The sequence below is a fragment of the Ruditapes philippinarum genome, unplaced genomic scaffold, assembly GCF_026571515.1.
Source record: "Ruditapes philippinarum isolate M1 unplaced genomic scaffold, ASM2657151v2 ctg6582_1_1_1_1, whole genome shotgun sequence".
NCBI lineage: Eukaryota > Metazoa > Mollusca > Bivalvia > Venerida > Veneridae > Ruditapes > Ruditapes philippinarum.
Genome location: NW_026854313.1, coordinates 173,677 through 199,000, shown reverse-complemented (window position 1 = coordinate 199,000; position 25,324 = coordinate 173,677). Strand labels below are relative to the sequence as shown.

Here is a 25,324-nt window from a genome sequence, read left to right as displayed (position 1 = left end):
TATCATTTTATTTTAAAAATATTATAAATGTAAATTTTCACTACCTTATTTTGGTTTTTCAAAGGGGAAAAATAATTTATAAGGGTATGTTTGGTATGTGTTCAGAAAAAAGAGGTTTTTATAGGCATGTGAGGAAGCATCCAGCTAGCTTGGGGTGGTCGTTTTCTAAATGTGTCTACTATACTAAATTTATGTAGGGGGGACTGGAGTTTTCCTCCCACTAAAGCGGGAAATTCACTACATGCCTTTAAAATAGTGTCAGTATGATTTTAACCCAAAAAATAAACGTAAATGTTCTTTTAATTTTATTGGTTAAACTTTAGAAACTATGGTATAGAATTAAATATATGGTTTTATAATAAATTTATAAAAAAGAAGCTTATAGTAGAAGCTTTAGTAAAATTATTTTTTTAGAATAAAAAAGGGTATATTTCCTATTTGTATGAATATTTCTGTTTTTAGGTGGAGTGAGTTTTGTCTGTGTGTATTTGAATTGTTACATTGGATATAATATCATGTACATGTATTAGATTTCTATCAGTCACAATAAATTATTTCTACTGTCAGATTGGTTGATGTTGTTGTTTTATTTGCCATTTTTAACAACCAGGGGTATCAAGTTGTTACATGTGAAGAAGCTGTCTTGCAGGAGGTAGGTTGCTGTACTTGGGGTATTATTTGAAGTTGTCATATCTGTGCTTTAAAAACCAGAGTAAATAAAATAGATGCCTTGAATGTTCACCAGGAACATATAATACATACTTTGAAGTTTGCTGGGAATTGGGTATATGAAATATAAATATATCTGACTTAAGCATTAAAATATATACAGTAGAAAATCTGCTTTTAAAATTATAGTGCTAACTTTTAATAAAATATTTTTTTCTCTCTGAATATTGTACTGTAGTACAACTTCACCAAAGATGGCCAAACATGTGAAGATCTATGAAAAGAGTTTTAAAAAAAATGAAGAAGTACTGTAAAATACTCTACAGTTAATTTCAATGTTCAATTTATAAACTGGTAGCTATTTTCTAATGAATAAGAAGCAGTAAGCACTCACCATAATCTATTTATCTTATCCCTAGATTTTAAAGGGGAATTAATTTTTTTTAAAAAAGGGGGAAAAAATCTAGTACTGATAAGTATAAGGAGTTTTAATGTTTTCAGTTGAACCCCCAAAAAATTTTTTTTTTTTAAATCAAAAAAAGGAAAAAAAAAAACAAAAAAAAAATTTAGAAAAAAAAAGTATTTTTACTGCAAAAACAAAATAAAATAATTTGTCCCATCTTAAATTGAAAAGAAAACAGTGAAGAAAGATCTATTTAACTTTGTTTGAAAAAAAAATGCATTGAAATCGTTAAATAAAAAGATAATTTGTATATCATGTATTCAAATTCAAGCTTCAGCATCCCCCAATAAAAATTTCAGTTTAGCTACCATTAGCGTTTTGACAGGTGCGCGTCATCACGTGACCTGCGTTTCCCTGAGTGACAGGTGTAAATCGAGTTTGTTACTCCAATATGGCGGATCACTGGCGGCAAGAATAAACAAGTCTTTCTAGTGATAAGAAAATTGTTGAATAAAGCAAAAGTGTGCTGGATTTGTTTACAAAAGATAAGGGTTCTTTCGTTTATAAAAAGGTAAGATCTTCTTATCAACGAACTCCAAGTTCTTGATAGTGAATTTGGTAACTGAAAGTTTACCAGTGTTTATTTCTAAGTGTTGTTTGACAGTTACTGCACGTGCAGAAAATGAAAGTAGGAATATGTCAATGTTGCGATAGAAATGGAATGTAATAGTTGTGTTGTAAATAACAATATGTCAGGTATGTGTTATCGTTATAACAGTAAATAAAGCAATATTTTATGCCCCAATTTAACCAACTTTCCGTTTTTTTTAATTTAAAATATTAGGAGAGTGGGAAAAAAAGAATCAACAAGACAAAAACCCTAATTCTGTGGGTTTTTAACACCAATTTTTGAAAAAAAACATTTAAGTTTTTAAATGGTCAACTGGATATTTAAGGCATGAGGGAATTTTTTTGGGGAAAAATAGCATCTTTATACCAAAAAATTTTAAAAAAAAAAGAGTATCAATTTCAGTTTGCCTTTTTCAAACTTTCCCTATCCAAAAAATTAGCTTAAAAAAAAATTTGAAAGGGATTTGTTGGGCCGGTTTTTTCAAAAAAAATTTTTATGTTTAAAAATTACAAAAGGGTTTTTGTCCTAAAAATAAATAAAAAATTTTTTCAAGGGAATTTACTTTATTATGAATTTTTTAATCTGTTAAATAAAAATGCTTTTTAAATAATTTTTTAAATTAATTAATAAATAAATTTAAGAAGATATTTATAACTAATCAAATTTATTTTAGTATACTGTGTCTACAGAATGTTTAAAGATACAGATTTCAATTGACATATGCATTCTGCTGTATAAGATTATGTAAAATCTTCGTAGATTTAAATCCTTGATTGAACTTTAACAATGTAATCACTAAGCATATCATTCTGTCCCTATTTCAAAACAATGACATGGCTTGAAGATATTATGAATCATAGAGTCAGTGGGCATAAATATATACTGAGATAAGACAACGATATATGTCTGTATTTAAGGGTGTTTTATGACATGTCAATAGGTGATTTTCTCAATGATGTTCAATGTAAAGTAAATATATGAAAGGGCTTCTCGAAGATAATCTGTCATCTGTCAATGAATGATTGAGTCCGTCAAGTACATTTTTATGAGTTAGTAATACTGAATATGAGGAGAAATGTGTCTCACTCTGATAACAAGAATACTACTGTAACTTCAGTTTATATTTTAAAATTTTTGATTTTTTTCTTAAAAACCCTTTATTGGAAATTTTAAAAAAGTTTGGGGAAGTGCTCATGATTATTTAGAACATTTCTCATTTTGGGACAATTTCCCGTTTCACAAACCCCCAAAAAAGCTAGATTAAATATAGTTTAATTTGGCCAATTTTAAAATTTAATTTTTTTTATGTCAAAAAGACAGCGCGCCGTCCAAAATTTTTTTTTATATCTCTGTGTCTCTTTTGACAAGTCTAATTAGTTGGACATAATGAATACCCCCCCCCCCCCCCCCCCCACCCCCCCCCCCCCCGCCCCCCCCCCCCCCCCCCCTAGCTCTAAAAAGCTAACAAGCTTACATTACAATCAAGCTGAAATAAATTTAAATATATATAAACTATAAGTTCTCTAAATGTGATTTAAATTATTTTATTGTAAAGGTTTTGAATTAAAGGCAAGTAGCATATGAATAGGCTATATCATGAATAGAAAAAAAAAATATAAAATTATATAAATATCTTAAACATATTTATTTAGTTAACCCAGAAGATCATGTTAAAATTATGGGGCAAAAAAAAAAATCTAAAATTTTCACCTGCTACCATTTTAAATCATAATGCAATTATTCATTAATGCAATTTCTGTCTCTTATCCTCATTTCAATACAATCTTTGACTGTGTATTTTACCAATATATATATAGTCTTATGAAAAACTATTTAATTTTTAACAGAAATGTGGACAAAGGTCAACAAGGCAATGCAACATTTCACAAAATGTAGGCCCTCTCAACAAAATTCATTTTTTTATTTTTTTGCAACATCTGCTTTTTTTTCCTGCATATGTTTGACTTATATTCTAGATCTAGATCTAAATTTCTTCTATGGTTAAAGCAATCAGAAGCCTATGTAAATATAATTTGTACTGTCAATATACATTGTAAGTGCCAGCAACTTATTGTATATACTGTTTACATTTGATATGACAAAATGGTGTACGAATACTTTCAGTTTAATCCATGTTTGAAAGGGTCCAATAAATTGATATCTATACTAAATTTTTAAATTTATTGCAGCCATTGTAGTATTGTATAAATCACAGAGCTATTTTAACACTGCTTATTATCGTATTTATAGCAAGTTTAACTTCCAAATTGAATCAAAATCACCTGCATTGTTAATTTTGTTAAGACATATAATCAAGTATTTTATATCTTTTAAAAAGGTTATTTTAAACTGTTAAATGGGATTTTCCTTTTTTATAGGAAACAGGGTTTGTTATTATTTAAGTATATAATTTGAATTTTTGGGGTTTTAAAAATTAATGTAAGTAAACAACATAAACAAAAACCCTTTTAATTATTTAAAACGCTTTAAAAAAACTCCACGAGTCCAAAAACATAAATTTGAAAAAAGAAAAAAATTAGTGAAACATTAAAAGGAAAAAATTCAAAGAAAAAAAAAAACCAAAAAAATATATTAGTTTAATGAAAATTTTTTTTTTACCTTAGCTTTTTTTTGGTCATTTTTGGGTTTAAAGGGAAACCCTTTGAAAAATTAAAATAGATACAGGGGTATGTAAAAAGTCCTGAATTATAAAATTTTACTCATGCAAAATTTTAAAGAATTTAAATCTAAATCTCTAAAACAAGGTATTTTTTTTGTGTTAATACATTGACAGGCTTTTAAACTATTTAAGAAGTGAAGAGATTTTAGTGTCATTATATTGCAGTGTCAGGGATAAACTTGAAATAAGTATATATTTATAACAACAGTCTTTTGTGTTGCACCCACCAACAACTGGCAGGGAATGTTTCTGTCACAGACATATTTAATGAACTTGGATCATTTCATACTGTTAGCTTATGAGCTAGTTTCTCCCTGAAAGTGATTAATTTAGTAAAAGTGACATTATGCTCATGTTTTCATTGTCAAGTTCAGTGGAATTGACTACCGGTATATATTTCAAAAGATTGACTTAAAATGATGGTGTTTGACCAACAGTTAATATTGGAATATGTTTAGAATGAAATATAAATCTGCTGAAAATATTAAAAAACTACCCCACTCTTTTTATAAATAATTTTATTGAACAATATAGGTAAATTTCAATGAATATTTAGAGAAATTTCCTTGGGCCATATGTGTTATTTTTCGCTAATGCTAAGTACATTATAAAATTGAAAGGAATTTATAATGGCAAAATGAGAGCGTATTTTTGATTTTCTACTGGTCACTCTCTATATGCCCTCTAATGTCACTGATGGACTTGTCCAGAGCATCCGGTCTTGGAACTGTACATAATCAATATGGGGATATCTAAATTTGATAAAAACCGAATTAAAGTATTAGTAAATCGGTCAACAATGTATATTTATATTACAGACCAGTCTGCCAGCAGCTTTACTTGGTACTGTTGGTTATTTTGTTATTAAAATCACTGAGACTATAAATGAACTGCTGAAATATTATTCATTATAAAACCTATAAGTAAAGCAATATAGGAGAAACTTGCTGCAAAACTTTATAAATTCTACATTCCAGTTTGTATTAATGGTAAAGCCATATCTAGAAATTCTTTATTTCTTCCCACATAAGAGAGAACAATTCATTAATAATTTAAATGTTTATGTTTCTCAACGCTCATCTAGCCTGGAAACAAAGTAAAAGTATGGAAAAATCAGATAATAAAATATTTCCTTAACAGGTCCCAGAGGCTTGTTCTATAGAGAGAATGTTTTTAGTGTAAATTATTATTTTCTTAAAGAGCCAAATTCTTACACTGATATATAAATATTACATAATAATATTATTATTACCAGTGAAAAAAAAAATAAGTGTAGAATAAACAGAATTACAGACACTTTTCAATTTTTTAAGTCAGGACTGTTTTAACAAAGGCCAGGGGTGGATTGAATGTAATAAAAAGTTCATATAAAAGTTATGTAATTAAACATACAAATTTTTGATTTTTAATTTTTAGACATACCATTTGGCACAGATCTTTTACTGATCCTTTTTTTTTTCATTGTTACAATGAAGTTGTCCAGCTTCTATTTTTTTGACTGCCTATGAACTATGGTGGGGTGAAAATAAACAGTAAATATATAGACAGTTAAGAAATGAAAGCTGTACTAGACTTAAGTCCATTTATTTTTTACAGTAGGTTACAGCTTTTAAAAGTTATTTTGTTTAATGTTATTGACATATCTGCTAGATTCCTCATGGAAACCAATTTTAAGACATCTTGCTTCTTTCTAAAGATTTTCTGGATTAGAAAGGGCACCAATTGTATGATCATGTAACTTCATGCAACTTCATTAAAGATAACATTTCTATCATCAAATATGTGAAAAGGTTATAGGGATAGGAAACAGATTATATTGAGGATAATGATTCTGAAATTCTAGTTACAGATATCATGTGAATTGTCTTTACAGATTGATCTAGCCTTTGTTTTATTCACTGTTTGTTTCCATACGTCTTCCTTTAATTACCATGTAGGCTTTAATTATTCATGGCATGTGTGTATTAATCAGTTGGTATTGTTAAACCAATAACCATTTTCATGGATTGAAGAGTTTTAGTACCTGTAAAAAAATGTACAAATTCATAATTACACCAGAAAATACGTGCAGATCTAAATCATGACAAACTTCTTGATGTTTTTTTAAATTAATCAATTACATGCCAATACATGTATCTTCATATATACATACATGTCAGTCCAAAATCTAAATAAAAGCTCAAAGGCTGCTTTGTGAATTATTGGAAACTTTGTAACTGACCATTAGCAAAGGAATAATTTATTGACTGTAAAGATTACATCAGTAAATGTGCCTCCTTTGTTTTACACCTGGTCTTCCAAAAAAATTGTGAATATTTTTATTCAAAGATTTATTTTATTTTAAGTGCATTTGCTTAAGAATACTTGTAAACTTTTAAGTGTCTGTGTGAAAATAACTTAAAATACATGTATAATGTAACTTAACAATTATTATCAATTTTTTAAGCCATATATAATCTTAACCTAAATTGTAAGACTGTTTGTAGAATATTTAGGTTTTACTGTCTTCACTGTCAGGAATGATTGATTGAGAATAATTATAGGCTATTGTAAAATTCCTCACAATTTATAACTCCAACATAATATACATGTATTTTATGCATTTTACATTTACACAATAAGGGAGATAATAGATTTCAAAGGGAGGTAATCCTGAAAATATTTGATAATTATGTTTCCACCAACGTATACTAATCAATTAAATCTTTTCCAATTTGCTTAAAATGGACATACCCGTACATAAAATTAAAAAGTGATACATTTCATTTTAAAGATTTCATAGTAGCTTTCCTCAAATCTCAAATCTGTTTTCAGCTTTGAATATTTAAATTTCAAAGATTTTGTAAGATCAATAAAAGAATTAAAAGTGGCAAATCTCATATATAGACATGTCCATTATTTCTGGTATTTAATGGACAAATTTTCTTTTAAGATAACATTTTATATACCTTAAACACTGTTAAATTTTTTATCTCACTTTCTATAGAAACTGTGCTGTGCTTAAAAACTTTTAAATTAAATACTAGGATGTTGCTGCATTAGGTTTTACATTAACTGTTTAAACTGAAATGAAGCATTTTAATTTTATTTTGACATGGAATTTTGAAAAAAAAATTAGCACATTAGTATATTTTTTTTAAACTCCTGTGGAAAGAATTTTTATAAACTGTAAAATGTAGAGGTGTTTGTCTATTCAGTATTCAGATCAATAAGGTAAATGTTTGAACAGATCAGGGTGATTTCTCGGTGACCGTATAATTTCTCTCTACAGACTAGATTTGTGTTGGACGAACAAATATTTGGGCGAGTTTTATATCCATACCAATAGTAAATAGAAACATAACAGTTTTACTGATTTATGCATAAGGTGCGTTATTCTGGAATATAAAAAAAAAGTTTAATGTGGATGTCTGAGATAAAAATTTGTTCTGCATTTGCCTGTTTATGGTCATGCAATAACACTTGCTAGAACACTTTATTTGGAATGGTACATGTCTCAGATTGTTATTTTGGTTTAAATGTCATGGTAAACTCAAGAGTGAAGGCGCATAGTGGTAAAGGTGTCTGACTTTCAACTTTGGAATTGTGGGTTTGAGTCCTTAGTAACTTTGGTAAAAACCATTTTTTCCTCATATGGCATCAGTACTACAGTGAGTGAGGTTTAATAATTGAAAAGGCAAACTCGCAAGTAATCCCTTGGGGGTTGCTCAGTGTTACTCAGGTGCTTTACTTACACTTGTAATGTCTTGTGTGAATGTCACTTTTGATGGGGAATTTATTTTATTGATCTCAGTCTGTTCTAACCCTGATGACCTTTGTGTACTCATGTTTTTAAGATTACCCTGACCCAAAGAGTGAAATTATTGTTAATTATGCTAAATATAGCAATTTGTTGGGCAGACTTATGTAATAAATCAATATATGAACATTGAAGATAGAATATGATCTATGACCGTGTGTAATTAGGGTACGAATATCAAATTATTGCAATATTGTTGTCATCACAGGCGTTAACAAATCAATAAAGTCTAAAGAACATGTACCATGTAAGTACCGTAATAACACAAATGACAAAATGTATTGTCCATTCAAGGACTAATAATTGCAAAAACCTTTACAATAATACATGTATAATATTGACAATTTGACAGTTGTATAAGCACTGCAATCATTATAACTACAATATAATAATACAGTATTAGATAAAATTCCTGTTGAGATCCTGATTAATTTTGTACATTCAACCTTTGGAGTTACTGCTTGCAGCAATAATGACTACTAATATAGAGCTAATTGTTAGCCTGCATGCAGATCTAAATTGAAAATTGACCATATAATAACACTATTCTCAATTTTATTTGTACATTTTTACACAGAAATCACTCAAAGGGTATTTTAAGCCATTGCCAATAGTATATAGCCAGGCCATTACCTGCACATCCATGCATCTGAACCTGACGCTATATTGTTGGTAGATCTATTTTGGTATTTTTATATAGAAATCACTTAATAATTATACAATCTGGGAAGGTACAATTCTAGGCAAGCTGAATGTTTCATTAGATAAATTCAGCTTGATATAAAAACTAGGGTTACATATAATTGATTCTGCATATCAAACTAAAAAGTACTCCAGAATTTGTTTATAGAATTTCTTTGATACATTTAAGAATAAATCAGTATTCTACCCAAAAAGAAAAAGATGTTTAAGAAAACCAAAAAGAAAAAGGCCATGAATTTTAGATTAAATATACAGGTAGTTGATTTTTAGCTTACCTGAGTCCAGGTATGATCATTTATGTTAAATTATAGGAAAAATTCAGCAGTTTATTATAATACACTATACTATATATAGTAGACATAAATCTATTGTGACATAAGTATAACCAGGTAATAGCTGACTATAATAATAACTTTATAAATAAACTCCTCCATGTATTATGTAAGGTAAAGATTAAAGTTTAACATGATCAAATAGTTTAAAGCCTATTGCATATAAATTTTTTTGGATTAACTAATACAGTTGCCAACACAAACTCTAACACCTACAATAGTGTTTGACCTTGACTTACACACAAAGACAGATTACAATAATTGCCGTCTGATCATGGTCTGCAATGTTTGCTAGTCAAAGGGTATATATTAAAATAACAGCATACAAAATGAATGGGTGATATTGTATTTAAAATATATCTTTAGAGTGTTACAAGTTTGTAATGTAAATATATTGTATTGATTAATATTTTGTATCATTTTGTATGATTATAATTACAATGCAAGTCAAAATGAAATTATGTTCTGTTCTGTTCTGTACATTATAAAATTTAAAAATTTTCATTACAATAATGAATGGTTATGTCCAGATTGATTCAAGATGGACAAGTCCCATTTAAGATATTTAATGTTACAATCAACTTCAGTGGAATTTCCTGTTCTGATTTGAAATTTGTTTATACAAATGATGATAGTTATGTACATATTAAATTATTCAAAAAATGATATGGTACTATGTTTCTATAATTACTATAACAAATTCTGTTAAATGAGGTGTGAATGATTATTTGTTGTTTTTTTAAGTAACAAATTAAGTGAACATTCTTTTAACTACTGTGCTCTTTTAGGATGAAAATAAAACAACAACAACAGTTATGTACAGTAAAATCTGTGTTAAAACCACCTGAATAATTTTAGATCACCCTGTGAATATATTATAAGACAATATTTGTCAACTGTCCATTGATTTAATAGAAAGAGTAGTCCCCAATAAAAGACCACCTGTCTATAACAGCCATGTGTGGTCTGTCCTTTAGATGTTTATAATTTTGAAGTTGTAAATATATAAAGGGTCCACACAAAATTGAAAATCAGTGCTTTAGCTGATGACCTAATATTAAGTGAAGCACATTTAAATGTATATACTAAGCATAATTATTATAATTATAAACAACATTCTTCAAGATTATAATCTTCAACAAAAAAATTAAAAAAACTTATGAAATTATGTTTAATTTTTAAGCATTGTATATAATATATCTTGTAGTCCAGTTAAAACTTTGACAATATGACATTATTTATGATATTTACTGCCTAAAGTCTGTGCCATTACTAATTGAGTAAAAGAAATTTCTGCAGATTTTTAGAAACAACAGGAAGTTAGTGCTGACAACATGGATACTGACGTTATTTAATTTACACAAATTTTTTTTGGCATGCTATTTTAAAGGCTTTTAAAAATCTGTGTCAGGGACTTCAAACATTTCACAAACTTAATAATTGACATTAAATATTTTATTTTGTTTTACAGAGAAAAGTGTTCAAGCAGAGATAATGGGGGCCGGTGCCTCCCGTGAAGGGGAGGAGTTAGTAGATGATCGTTATGTGACGCAGTCTCAGACTGGTCCCGTATCCGGGCCTCACTCGCCCCGTCAGAGATCAGAACAGCGTCAGATCAGCTCAAGAACCAGTATGAAACAGTCATCTAGAACTAGCATGTCAAGAAATGTTGGTAAGTATTTTGTCATGTACTTCTGAAGAAGATTGACTGTCAATCATTTACTCTTAAATTTATCGTTATATAACCAAAATTGTAATATAACCACAATTGTTATATACAATTGTTATACATGTATAACTACAATTGTTATATAACCACAATTGTTATATAACCACAAAAATAATTTAACTTGTGCATATTTTTATGGATTCAGAATGACACAGAATTATGCGTGGAAAATATTATTACTCAGTCAAGTATTGATTAAATTATGGGTTTTTTTGCTTATTTCCTGCCAAATATATCAAATGTTTTCAATGTTTTCTCGCCATATGTTGGTAATTTCCGTTCAAGCAAGTAAAATGTAAAGTGTTTAAATTTATTGGATCATTAATATTGAATAACAATAACCATTATTGATGCTTGGTTAAGATGAGAATGCTTGCTTATAAATGAATCAACAATATAAAATATACGAGTCTCAGCCATTATAAAGTTTTTGTTTTCCTGGCAGTATTGTCAAAGGAAGGTTATAAATCTTCAAGAGAAGACAACTTCTGTTTTCCCTGTATACCGAGCAGTAAGTTTATGAAACAAAGGCTGGAATTTGACGGGTTTTGTGTTTTGTTAACTTTTTCTCTACTATTATTAATGGTCAAGGCAATGATGGATGAATAAATGTTATCCAGAACTCGGCAAATGTTTTGGTCCAGGGCTAATATAACAAACTTTTACTCTTATAGCTAATCACAGTGCACTACCTTTCACAATAGAATGTTCAATGCGTTGTGCTTATTATCTATAAATTTTGCAAGTTATAATTTCAAAAGTTTGTTTGTGCCCAGAGATTTGTGGGAAAACCCACATTTTCTGAGTCCAGAGGTTACCTCTATATCAATAACTTTAATGCAATTTTTGTATATTAAGAAATGTTCCTCTTTGAATATATTATAGCTAAATATTTGCATCATTTTAACTTTTCTTTAAACAAAACACGAGAACATATTAAGATAAATAAATATTTTTTTTTTATCCATTTACATTTATAAAGGTATATAATAACTTTTTCTTACCATATTTACTTCCAGTTTTCCATATACAATGACATTATTATACAAAATATCCAGTTGTGCCACATGGTGATTAATGCCAAGCCAAATTTTTGTACCCATATGTCAGAATTCAAGTACAATAAAAAGACTTAATTTATATAAGACATATGAATATTTGATAGTATATCGAATTTAAAGCACAAAACCCTAATCAAAATTGCATTAGAGTCTTCTTTAGATGATGTTCTTTATCACTAATTGCTCTATTAATTAATTATTAATAGGGGTGTGTGAACTGGCGTTACTAGATTTAGACTTCATACATACGGTTAACTTAATAATCTGAAATCAATGTTATTTTTTGGTTGCCATGCACTAATGATATAAAAGTCATTTAGGATTTATTTGATGTTACAGTAAGCAGGGCTGAAAGAACTGATTTATTTTCTGTTCTTTAAAAATTATCTAAAACATACACAGTTTGTGAAATGCTGCAGTTTTGAAAATACTTATTTGATTCTGGGAATGGATTTTATGAAGATGTTTGAGTTTTAGTGGTAGTTTTGAGTTAGTTTTTGAAGTGTTTAATGATGGAAATTAACGTTGAACCAAATAGTACAGAGAGATTGAAGATAAACCTGAGAGGCAGTGATAAAACCAAAACTGTTAAAGCATGGGTACAGTTAAAAAAGAAAATAGGTACCTGATTAATAGTATTATTGATTATTATACATACATTTGTAAATATATGAATATTTATCATAAACAAATATCTATTATGATAAGTATTTTTTAGCTCACCTGTCACAAAGTGACAGGGTGAGCTTTTGTGATCGCTTTTCGTCCGGCGTCCGGCGTCCGTCCGTCGTCCGTAAACTTTTACTTTAAATGACATCTTCTCATAAACCACAAGGCCAATTTCATCCAAACTTCACAGGAATGTTCCTTTGGTGGTCACCTTTAAAAATTGTTCAAAGAATTTAATTCCATGCAGAACTCTGGTTGCCATGGCAACCGAAAGAAAAAACTTTAAATATCTTCTTTTAAAAAACCATAAGAGCTGGAGCTTAGATATTTGGCATGAAACATCTTCTAGTGAGTGTCTACCAAGTTTGTTCAAATAAAAGCCCTGGGGTCAAAATTGGCCCCGCCCCGGGGGGTCATTGATTTTCCCTATATGCATATAGTGAAAACTTAAAAAATCTTCTTTTAAAGAACTCAAAGAGCTATGGCTAAGATATTGAGCATCAAACATGTTCTAATAGGTGTCTATCAAGTTTGTTCAAAGAAAAGCCCTGGGGTCAAAATTGGCCCCGCCCCAGGGGGTCATTGATTTTCCCTATATGCATATAGTAAAAACTTAAAAAATCTTCTTTTAAAGAACCAAAAGAGTTAGAGCTAAGATATTTAGCATGAAACATGTTCTAATATGTGTCTACCAAGTTTGTTCAAATAAAAGCCCTTGGGTCAAAATTGACCCCGCCCGGGGGGGTCATTGATTTTTCCCTATATATGCATATAGTAAAAACTTAAAAATCTTCTTTTAAAGAACTCAAAGAGCTATGGTTAAGATATTTAGCATCAAACATGTTCTAATAGGTGTCTACCAAGTTTGTTCAAATAAAAGCCCTGGGGTCAAAATTGGCCCCGCCCCGGGGGTCATAGATTTTCCTTATATGTGTATAGCAAAAACTTAAAAAATCTTTTTTGAAAAAACCCAAATAGCTAGAGTTAAGATATTAAGCATGAAACATCTTTTAGTGAGTGTCTACAAAGTTTGTTCAAATAAAAGACTTGGGGTCAAAATTGGCCCTGCCCCGGGGTCATTGATTTTCCTTATATGTGTATAGCAAAAACTTAAAATCTTCTTTGAAAAAACCCAAATAGCTAGAGTTTAGATATTAAGCATGAAACATATTCTAGTAAGTGTCTACAAAGTTTGTTCAAATAAAAACCCTGGGGTCATAACTGGCCCGGCCCCAGGCGTGTCATTGTTTTTAACTATATGTGTATAGTAAAAACTTTAAAAAAAATCTTCTTTTAAATAGCCCAATGAGCTAGAGCTTAGATGTTTAGCATGAAACATTTTCTTATGGGTGTCTACCAAGTTTGTGCAAATAAAAGCCCTTTGGTTAAATTGGCCCTGCAATGTTTTGGGGGGGGGGGGGGGTTGGGGCGACCTATATACAGGTGAGCGACCTCAGGGCCATCATGGCCCTCTTGTTTAAATGAATTACACGTAATTTATAAATAAATAAATTGAATAAATTAAATAAATAAATAAAAAAAATAAATAAATAAAAAATTGAGTTTGAAAAACATTATTTAAAAATTCACATACAAGTAGATAAGAATGTAGGTGCTGAGTGGTTAAGGTTGTTGACTTCAAGCCATTTGCCTCTCACTGCTGTATGTTCGATTAGTGCAAGCATCTTTCAGATTCTTTCATGTTAGATCTAGAGAGCTATCCAAGTGCTAGCTTACAGAATTTCTGCAGTTTTTTTACTCAGGTGCCCATTTGTGGCTGGAATAATGTGCAGAGGTTCACCTGACTGGTCTTCAGCCATCACTAAAACTGAATAGTTGCCATATGACATATACTGTGTTGGTGAAACATTAAACCCAAAAGACAAAAACATAGATTTGGATGCTTATAAACATCTAAGTACATATTATTCTTATGGCTTTCTATAAATGCTTCACATACAAATGTATTAATTTTATACACCATGATACAGCACTGGCTTATGGTGACTTTCCTCTATAAAACAAAAAAAATCTACATTTTCCTGGTAACAGCTGAAAGTTTCTGAATAATTTGTATAAATTTTTATGTGATGAAAGTTATGGATTTTACTTTTTTAAAAACTTTTTACACATTTCTGTCTATTTGCATACTTTCTGAGTAGAGGGCACAAGTCATTTTGTTCAGAAGCACTTGCAGTGCATTGATACTGTAGTTTTGCTATGTAACAATGTTCTCATGTATTTATATTGAGCTATTAAATGTAAGTTACATGTATATAAATTGTCGTCATCTGTGATAATTTGAAGGGATGTTTGTATAATTATATTATTATCAATTTCTTTCAGGATTTATAATTTTATTATCACTGAATTATATGTAAATTAATATCTTTTAATGCTAAATTGAAACTTAGGATTCTAATATGCAACTAAATTGTAACTTGTGTGGCCAAACAGGCAACCAATTTGATACGGTTAGCCTAAGCATTCAATGGTGGTTAAAAATATATTGCAACCTTGGTGGCTAAAAAGTCAACTAAATTAAATTGCAACCTTGGTAGCTAAAAAGACAAAACACAACTGAGTTGCAACAAAGGTGGAAAAAAATTAAATTTAAACCTGCTAAAAACATGAAAAAGGGCAAGACATAGGTGGCTAAAAAGGCCAGAAAATTTAAATTTCCACCTTAATTTCAACCTAAGTAATGGCTGAAAATTGCAACCTAGGTACAGATGTAGCTAGACCAGCATTAGAAGTGCGGCTTAAGTGGGTAAAAGGACAAGCAACTTAATTGCAACCAACTGGTGTTTAAATGGGCAACTAAATTACAACGTAGGTGGCTAAACAGGCATCAATAAAAAGAAATTCTGTATCATATAATAAGATTTTATTCACTTGGCTTGAACTTTACTTACCTTTTTACATATCATATTTTTACTATTCATAAATAATTCTTTTTGTTACAGAGGGAATGGAGGAGCCAATTATTGGAGTAACAAAGAATGGATTTACAGTGGCAGATCTAGCTATTATGGAAGGACAGTCTGTCATATTCATCTGGCAAGATAATTCTGAGCCTGTGGATATTGTGCAGGTAATTTGATATACAATGGGCATTATGTAATTTCTTGGGGGAAAATCTGTCATAAATAACAACTGTGTGGTAACATTTATTCTGAACAATTGTCTCACCTATTTTGTGTTAACCCTTATACTTTTATACATTGATATAATGGAATTCTCCAGCTATGAATTCGCAAAATTCTATGATTTTAAGCGTGAAAAATTTCAACTCTTACCATGCTAGATATCTTTCATGGACATATCCATCTTTCAATATGGACAAAACCATTTATCATTTTTAGGGAAATTTTCAAAATATGTATTGACTGAATAGGGAACTGAGTGCAGACAATGATTAGACAAGCGAAAGTTTATTGTGATATGATATTAATAAACTAATGTTTAAATTCAGCTGACAATAGTGTAGTCTTCTAGATTTTTGTAGACTTGCTTGTCATATTGGGAAGTTATTATGCTCATTACCATTCAAGGCATTAAATCTGTTTTTAAAAGGCGGTGATTATTTTTGCAGTAGTGAGATAGGGATTTACCCAATTGGCAAAAATTCCCATACCAGTTTTGAAAATTCCCCCAAAATTGTGAAGATTTCCCTGTACCAGTTCAGCCATTTAAGCAAATATATCTTGTTTTTTCTTAACTCTGTATTTTAATTAAAACAAAAAAAAGTTGAATAAAATGATTCAAATTTCTTATGGTTTTTACCATGTTAATGTTTCCCAATTTGAGACATGTTCCGTATAGCTAAAAAGGTGTAGAAAATCATTGACAGACATTGGTAAAAACCTGTCATAAATTATTTACATGAAATACTTATTCTGGACTTCACAGACATAAGTTACATTGTTGTTAGCCATTGATTAAACGAAGATGTGTTAAACGACCTTGACCCTTGAGAACAAGGAATATAGAATTAGAACTTTTAGGCATCATAATATAGAAAACATAATCTTTCATCCACTACCTCTCTAGTAATAGCCAGTTGTAGTCCAATTTGAGTAAAAGCCAAAACGTAATAAATCTTTTAACAAAGACTATAAATTTTGTGAATTATAATGGAATTGACCATTATATACATACACTTAGAATATAATTATATGATTATAAGTATAGAAGAAAAATAATTACTTTACATTTACTCTTTTTAAAGAGATATTTAAGTCAAATTTAAATCAATGATTTTAACTGTTTTTATGAATTTAAACAGTAATTTTTCTCTTTACATTTTATTGTTAAATAGGAAAATGTAATTCTTTTTAAAGTCTTTTTGATTTATGCTGTTTCAAATGTAGGGGTATTTTTTATTTTATGTTCTGTATATATTTGTTATGACTAATAGGTCCAGTAATATTTTTAACTGCATTTATTTTCTGATATTGATCAAAAAGTTTATCAGATAAATGCATTATAAGATAGATCAAAGACCGTTGTATGTGTGTTTGTGTCTGTGTATTTTGTTTGTTTATAAGTAACTGGCACAGTTAATTAAGGTATATAATAAACTGTATTACAACAGAATCAAACATACCTGGTGGTTACCATGTGGAGGAATATCTTATGTAAATAATTAATGATATTGATCGGGCTAGAGTACACCATTTCTATAATAGCATACCTGGTATATCATTCCTTAAACAGTAGTTTGTTTACTTTAAACAGTCTTATCTATAGGAACTGTAAACGTAAACTTTATAACCTTCCAGTTTATATATCCTTTCCTATTTCAATATATATACATGCATACTCTAGTATGTATATTAAAACATGATCAATGCTCGCTGTGCAGTGTTGAAACAAAAAAAAAATATTGAAGAAAAAACAACAGACTCCATATAATTTCAATTATTTTGGTAGCGCTTTCAATGCTTGTTGTGCAATACCTATTAATATATAAACTTTATAAGGGGATTTTATACATTAGCAATTTAAACTTCATACCCCGAATAATATTGACCTACTTTGCCCTATTTGGATTTTTTTGTCATGACATTAAGTTAGGAAATGTTGCACTACATTAAATTTTGTCAAATAATGAATTTTGTTATGTCCAATAATTTAATCTTTTAATTCACTTATTTAAAAAAAGATAGTGAGTATTGCCATTGCAAATGAGTCCTGTCTAAGAGAAAAAGAAAAAACGTGTTGCTAGGGGCAAAAAAAGAAAATACTCGTGCTTCGGGTCTTTAAAACAATTATGTACACTGTCCTGATAACAATGTTTTGTTGTTACAAATTTCCCATTGCAAATCTTTCTTTAATGATCTATATAATTAACAGCACAAAATAATGATTGTGCCTAAAATAATGATACATGTACTTATAAAATTTTATGATTTTAAAAACGTTCTGCTGGCGTGTAAAAAAATAGCCTGTCTTTATAATATACAGTAAGAGTCGTAGGAAATAAATAGGTAAAATAGAGATCCACTTGGATATAAATTATATTTCATTTTGATGAGAAAAAAAATGTTACAAATATCAATAAGGTTAGGAGGATTTTCAAAAATTTATTCTATGTCAAATAATTCAAGAATATTGAAAATGATTTCTCATTGTATAAAATTTGATAATCAATAGAAATAAGGATTTGAAGTTTCAAGACTTTTTAGCTGATAATATTTTAAGGTGATAAATGGGTGACATTGTGATATTAATTTAAGAGGGTGGAGTGTTGCTACTGTTAAGAGATAAACTATGATATTCTGAAGACCACTTATATATACTGTTTGTATATGAATCATCTGTTAAATAAGTAGGAACATTCTTGGACTTTAAAATGTTTGCCAATTTGTAACATTACCAGTCGGCCTGTAACATCAAGATATTTGCTATTAAACTTACCTATATTGTGGCACTTCTGCATTGTTCACAATGACTTTAAACTTTAAATTATGTAAATCTTCACTGCTGCCTAGAACTTCAAAATATTTGAAATATTACCTTACCACAGACTGTGACTTTGAAACAATTTATAAAAAACTGTACCAAAGCCCAGGACTTTAAAATTTTGCTAAACATTTGACTTAAATACATTTGCTGCCATAGACTGGAACTTTAAAATACTTACCAAAGCTTTTGACATTAAAATATTTGCCATGCAATGTTGCCTTACACTTGGACTTTAAAACCTTTGCTATGTAACCTTGCCACAAACTTGGACTTTAAAACCTTTGCTATGTAACCTTACCACAGACTTGGACTTATGCAACCTTTCCACACACTGGGGCTTTAAACCTTTTTTGTGTTACCTTAATCTTAGCAAAGCCTTCAACTTTAATACATTTTCTATGTAGTCTTTCCACAGATTGGGACTTAAAATATATTTGTTATGAACTTTTACCACAGTTTTGCGCTTCAAGATATTTATTTTATCATTTTACCAAGGTTTGTTGATAGCCTACTGATTGCAGGTTATTTTCATTTCTAGTTTCTATATGGAAGGAAATCATATTTGGTAACTTCATTAAACATAGGAGATAAAGATTCTGATAATGTTAGAGATTAAAGTGTTTGATGTTAAATCTTAGTGCTAAACTTGACTGATTAAAGCCTATCTAAGTTGTTTGTTTGTAATATTTTATAGATACCTAATCAGTTAACTTATAAATATTTAAAAAAAAAAGTTTTTTAAAAAATATTGAGACAAACAATTGAATAATTTGCCAATATAAACTTTATTTTTCCCCACCAGATTTCTATTTTAGTTAAGGGGTCTTTCTATAAATAAGCATCCATTTCCAGGTAATGAATGGATATTTAAGAATTCTGTCCTTTGTTTTGACAAAGGTCAGAAGTCCTCACATTTTTGACAAAGTTTAGATGTCCCCTTAGTTTTGGCAAAGGTGAGGAGTTGTCACAGTTATGGCAAGTTTCAGGGGTCCTCATAGTATTGACAAATGTCAGAATTAAGTCCCCACAGTTTTGACAAAGGTCAGAAGTCCTCACTTGGACAAAAAGTACTACATTTCATCCTATAATTGTAGCAGATACATGTACTTATAGATCCCCTCCCTGTTGTCATGGTGAATAAAAATCTGCTATAACTGTATTGAAGTTTTATTTTCATGTAATTGTTTAACTTTGCATATCATTAGCATGCTAATTGTTTGAATATTTTAGGTGATACATGATGGAGAAAAGTTGAGGCCTGTGATTGGTGGATTCAGTGGTAGCTATAACAACAGTAAGGGACAGTATGAACAACAGTTTAATTTGGAGGGAGAATATAAATTTGCCTTGTAAGTTAAAGTGCCATTATGTTTCCATTATATATAGTACATCCTTTGGTTTGTTAGTAAGAGGAGTGACTAAATTTATTGTGAATTGTGAATTATTGTTTTTGCTCTTCAATATTGGAGGAATAAAAAAGTATATATCTATAATTTGTATTTATTTATAATGCTCAATCAAATTGTATTATTGTTGAGCACATTTGACTTTTATTAAAATATGTCTAAATTGGTCAGAGTAACACTATTTCCAGACAAAATTTGAGTGGTCTAAACTAGAAAAAAAACTGCTTAATTAAGAAAACAAACCAAACATTTTCAAATTAATATTTATATACTAATATGTTAAAATTACTGAATGACTTGCAAAAAATTTGAAATTCCAATTCTTTGTACTAAAATACTGCCTATATTTGTTTTTAGGTCTGGTGTAAGATGCACCCCACTTATGATCAGTGTGAGACGGAGGGTTGACCTTGTTACAGAGGTCACGGATGATGGTTTCACCCCTGACATTATATATATTGATCAAGGTCACAGTATAAAGTGGCAATGGAAGGGCTGTACAAGCCCACACTCTGTACAGGAAGTGAAATATGAAATGAACAAAGCTTGCTTCAAACGCGATATCGAGTCATCAGGAAATGTAAAAACCGTGTCAGGAAGTTACAGACATACATTCCCGTAAGTTTCTGAAATATATTAGTTTCTTGTTTTTAGTTCATTCAGAATTTACAGATTTTAGTTCCGTTGTCTAGGAAGCTATGGCAAATAGACACCTTCTTTTATCTGTTCCTGAAAACAACCAGTACTGACAAATAATATAAAGTTTCTTCCGCAAGGAAACAATGGCTTGTGCCTGACATCCTTAGATTACAAGTCTGATGCATTAACTCTTGTCTTTGTTATTCATGTTAAAAAGAATGTAAAAGTTGTAACAAAGGCAAAGTTAAGTTCCATTAAAAAATTTTTATATGTCTTTAGATGCAACTGCAAAAAACTACCATGATTGTGAAGTACAGATGCAATGTTACTGAGTATTTATTGCTATTATTTTATTCTTAACATAAAGCTAAAGCAGGTGTTGTTTTAAACATACTCATTTTAAAAGTTTTGAACTGATTTCATTTTTCAGTCGGCCAGGATTATATTATTTTATGACAGAGAGTTCAGAGTTAGGGAAGCAACATTACTGCGTCGTACACGTGCGCGAGACCCAGAGAGAATATCGTGTTGAGATCATGGACCGCTCATACCAACCCATGATCTTACTGATAGAGGAAGGTGACAGAGTCTGGTGGAGCTGGGATAAGTTAAAGGTATATTAACTGATGAGATACAGATATTTATCAGTGAGATATGGTTTGTATCACTCACTGTACTTACTTATTACTTTTCATAACACAGTTCAATACAGAAATATAAATATTTTTTTTTCTTCGGTCTTTCTTTGTAAGCCTAATGCTTTCCAGTTTTTACTGAAAAATCTGTATTATTCATGCGGCACTACTTTTCGTGGTTTAAGTGGATAGGACAAATTTGAGATCCAACAAAATTCTATTTAATAGACGTGTTGTTCTTCATCCCTTCCTTGATTACTTTGTTTAAAATTCTATTTTGTCTGCTGTACTATTAAATTTATTACATTTTTTTTTCATTTTACTCTTTTGCACAAACAAGACAGTCACCAAATTTAAGAACCCATGAAAATATCCTTTTTGATAAAATCACAAAATTTCATGCCCACATGTATAAGTGAATTCACAGGATATTAGTTCCTTGATACAATATACATAGTTTTCATGAAATACATTGTAGTCCTGATTATATTAAGAATTTATTTTATGTTTAATAAACTTGGCATACTATCATGATTTATTATGTTACAGTGTAAGAAACATCACAGTGTTTACCAGATTGAGGCTCCAAGTGTTGACCATGGAGATGATGACCCATATGTGGTAAGTTTGCCTAGAACATATTCTTATATTGCCCCATTTGTCCCTTCATTGATGTGGATTTTAATTCTCATTATATAATTTGTATAATAATAATCAAGTAGATCATGGACAATCTGGAGATCTCTGTAAATGTCTGCTTTGTGTTTGAAATAACTCACAGAATATCTCCTTTGATATTAAGTCTTATGGTCATTTGTCTCTCACTGCTGATTAAGGAATTTTGCGGGATAAGTAGTCGGTCACTTGAAGAGCAGTTGGCAATAACTGGTTAGTTATCCAGAAAAGCTGGTTAGGTGGTTTGACTGAGATATTACCAAAAATGTGTGAAGCTGAAAAGACACTGTATGTCTGTAACTATTTTATTGTGCCATAAAACTCAATTTTGTGTTAGTGTATACATTGTAATGTAATGTCATATACATGTACTTTTAAATGTTAAAATGTTACAAAATATCAAAAAAAGAAATTTGTTGAGTCTTAAAATGATACTCATTTGAAAAAAAAGAGTCTATTTAACATTAAATTTGTTTTGCTGTAAAGTACACTAAAGTGTGTTTTTGTGGGGCTGGGAGTGGTAAGGGAATGTATTTGAAAAACATGTGTTGCTTATTGTTAATTTCTTAAAACTTGATACATGTATAGCCAAAAATTATCATTAAATTTGAAATGTTACAGCCAGTAAAAGATGGATTTCGGTGGACCACACCAAGTAAACAGGGACTGATGTCATATGAGTTTTTCAAGGCGGGAGTGTACTACTTCTCCGACCAGAATTTCCAGGAGGCGGCAGAATATGTCGGAACCATTATTGTGAAACCAAAACAGAAAGAACACTTTATAGAACTAACTGAAAATGGATTTAATCCAGGTATGTGATAAGACATGAAGGTTGATTAAACAAATCTGTTTGTTCTAGGAATCCATTAGATTTTACTGATCAAATAAAGGAACCTAATGATGAAAATTTAAACAAAATTTTAAACTCTTAATCAAATATTGTCTGACAGTCAAAAAGAAATGTCACATTAAAATTTCAATATTTTAATTCCTGATTAAATTGTTTGTTGAATTTTTATGAGGATTTTTGTTTTGCATGATTTTGCATTTTCAAGAGTCTACAGATATTTGCCATTATAATTGAATTATAATAAATTCTGTTACCTTCCGTTAGACCTGATAAAATACGAACCTTGTTTGTGAATATTTATTCTAAAATTTATTTTAATGCAATAAGTCATTAGCACTTGAATTTTTGCTAAAATTTAACATGAATTTTAATTGAACTGTCCTGTTTACATGACAATATGATAATGCTATGTCTACTTATTGTTTAACAGATTTACTGTATGCACAAACTGGTGACAGAATTTGGTGGACATGGAATGGGCAAGCTTGTATCAACCAGAAAAAACCTCAGTTATTTGCCATCATGGAAACTGAATCATGTTTAAACCCAACCTCAAGAAAATCTTCTGCTAAGGAAGGTGAAGGTCAGTGTGAAGGTCATTTTATAATTTTTCCAAGGTCAAAGGTTAAATATTCTATAATTTGTAGATGAATATCATTATTACGCCTCTGACAATATGCCAAAGACTTAACATAAATTGACACAATTTGCTTTTTGAAATTGAAAAAAGAAATTATGAGAAGTGACAATCCGTAAGAACAACAATTTTATGTTCAGTGAAAGGTTATATACAGGTTCTTGGGAATAGAATAAAATAATGAATTATAGTGGTGGTTCAATTTTTATTATTGTACACTTTCAGAAGTGTTCCAGTATTTGGACGACGAATCTCTAACTCTGTGTACGAAGGTCGGTCTAGCAACGACACATTTCTCTACAATCGGAGTCTACCAGTATAGAATAGCCGACAGTCCTGCCGACTTTAACACTTGTAGTGTAATAGTGAACCCAGGACCAAAGGTTAGTCTAATTATATTTGAAACACAATACTTGAGGACTTTTTTGCATGATATTGAAATATTAGGGAAGAAAAAACATATGGAAAAAAATGCTATACTGTCATTAAGCAGAGCTTCTTGAATAGCTGTTGTTTAGAATGAATGAAAACTTAACTTATAAACTCTTTCCCTGCAGGCTGAAACCGGTTCTACTTAGACCAAGATCAGTTGGCAATTCTATGCTTGATTATCATGGTCTGCACTGTTTGCTATTAAGTAAATATTTTAAAATTGCCCCTAAAATGATGAATGGTTTTGTCCATATTGATAAAAAGACAAGTCCATTTAAGATGTTTAGCATAGTATGGGAAATATGTTGCAATGTTTAGTTTTGATATTTGGATTAAATTTGTCTTAGGGAGGTAATTAAGATATATTTGACTTGCTAATTGAACAGTGTTACTTATCTAAGGGAGGTAATTTAAATGTATTACACTAGCTAACTAACAGTGTTTATTTATGGATTAAGAAAGACAAAAATAATAAAAATGCTTTTATACAAGCTGCCTGGTATAAGGCAAAAATGAATACCCATAGTATTATGATAATGATGTTGAAGGTCATTCATTATAATTACTCTAAAGGTCAAAGTTTATAAACCCAGTTAATTTAAACCTGTACAAAAATCTTAACCCTTTCACTGCCATAGGGACGGCTTATGCCGTCCCTGTTATTTTCGGCGTATTTGCCATATGGACGGCTTTAGCCGTTTCTATAATAATAATAGTAATAATAATAAATTAATAGTAATAATAATAATAATAAAATAATAATAAATATAAAGAAAATTATACCATCAACAATAATTATTATTATACAATATATGTACTAACAGATGTGGAAACATATATAATTATTATAATACTAATAACAAATAATAATAATTATATTAATTAATAATATAGTAATTTCTTAGAAAACCCTCTTGCAAATAGCTGATCAATAAAACAATAACCCTCTGGCAGCGAAAGGGTTAACAAAGATGCTTTTACATGTAAGTGTAAAGTACAATGATAGGATGATAATATTTTATAAAGTACATGTATTTCAATCAGTTTTTTTTTTAATGAAATTTCATTTTATTTTAGAACCATACCATACATCTGACAGACAATGGGTTTGAGCCCAAAGTGATCACAGTACGCCCAAATGACAGAGTCTGGTGGGTGTGGCAAGGTGGCAAAAAAGTGCATAATATTCTTCAGGTAGGATCTTTTTAAAAGTTTTGAAAATCACTTTTTAGGAAGCTGATGGCCAAAAAATTGTTTAAAAAAATGTACAATGTATAAAGTCAAGCTAATGAGTTAACAGTGCTTGGGTAAAGCTATGTAGTTAAATACTTTTACGGGGAAAAAAAATCAAAATTGCTCGAAAAAACCCATATGCTCAAGATTTAGATGCTTAATTGAATAA

General features: G+C 29.8%; 1 protein-coding gene across 1 annotated transcript in view; it reads left to right on the top strand.

The window, feature by feature from the left end:
* The first annotated feature begins 1,677 nt into the window (after positions 1–1,677).
* The window catches only part of LOC132739774 (uncharacterized), a 90,518-nt gene continuing 66,871 nt past the window's right edge, over positions 1,678–25,324 (top strand). Inside the window, exons 1-11 of the mRNA XM_060727571.1 lie at positions 1,678–1,828; positions 10,688–10,888; positions 15,642–15,769; positions 19,876–19,994; positions 20,409–20,669; positions 21,121–21,304; positions 21,875–21,946; positions 22,622–22,814; positions 23,284–23,436; positions 23,716–23,873; positions 25,000–25,116. Of these exons, the coding sequence (XP_060583554.1) occupies positions 1,789–1,828; positions 10,688–10,888; positions 15,642–15,769; positions 19,876–19,994; positions 20,409–20,669; positions 21,121–21,304; positions 21,875–21,946; positions 22,622–22,814; positions 23,284–23,436; positions 23,716–23,873; positions 25,000–25,116 (1,626 nt within the window). The 5' untranslated portion in view covers positions 1,678–1,788. The remainder of the gene's footprint in view (positions 1,829–10,687; positions 10,889–15,641; positions 15,770–19,875; positions 19,995–20,408; positions 20,670–21,120; positions 21,305–21,874; positions 21,947–22,621; positions 22,815–23,283; positions 23,437–23,715; positions 23,874–24,999; positions 25,117–25,324) is intronic.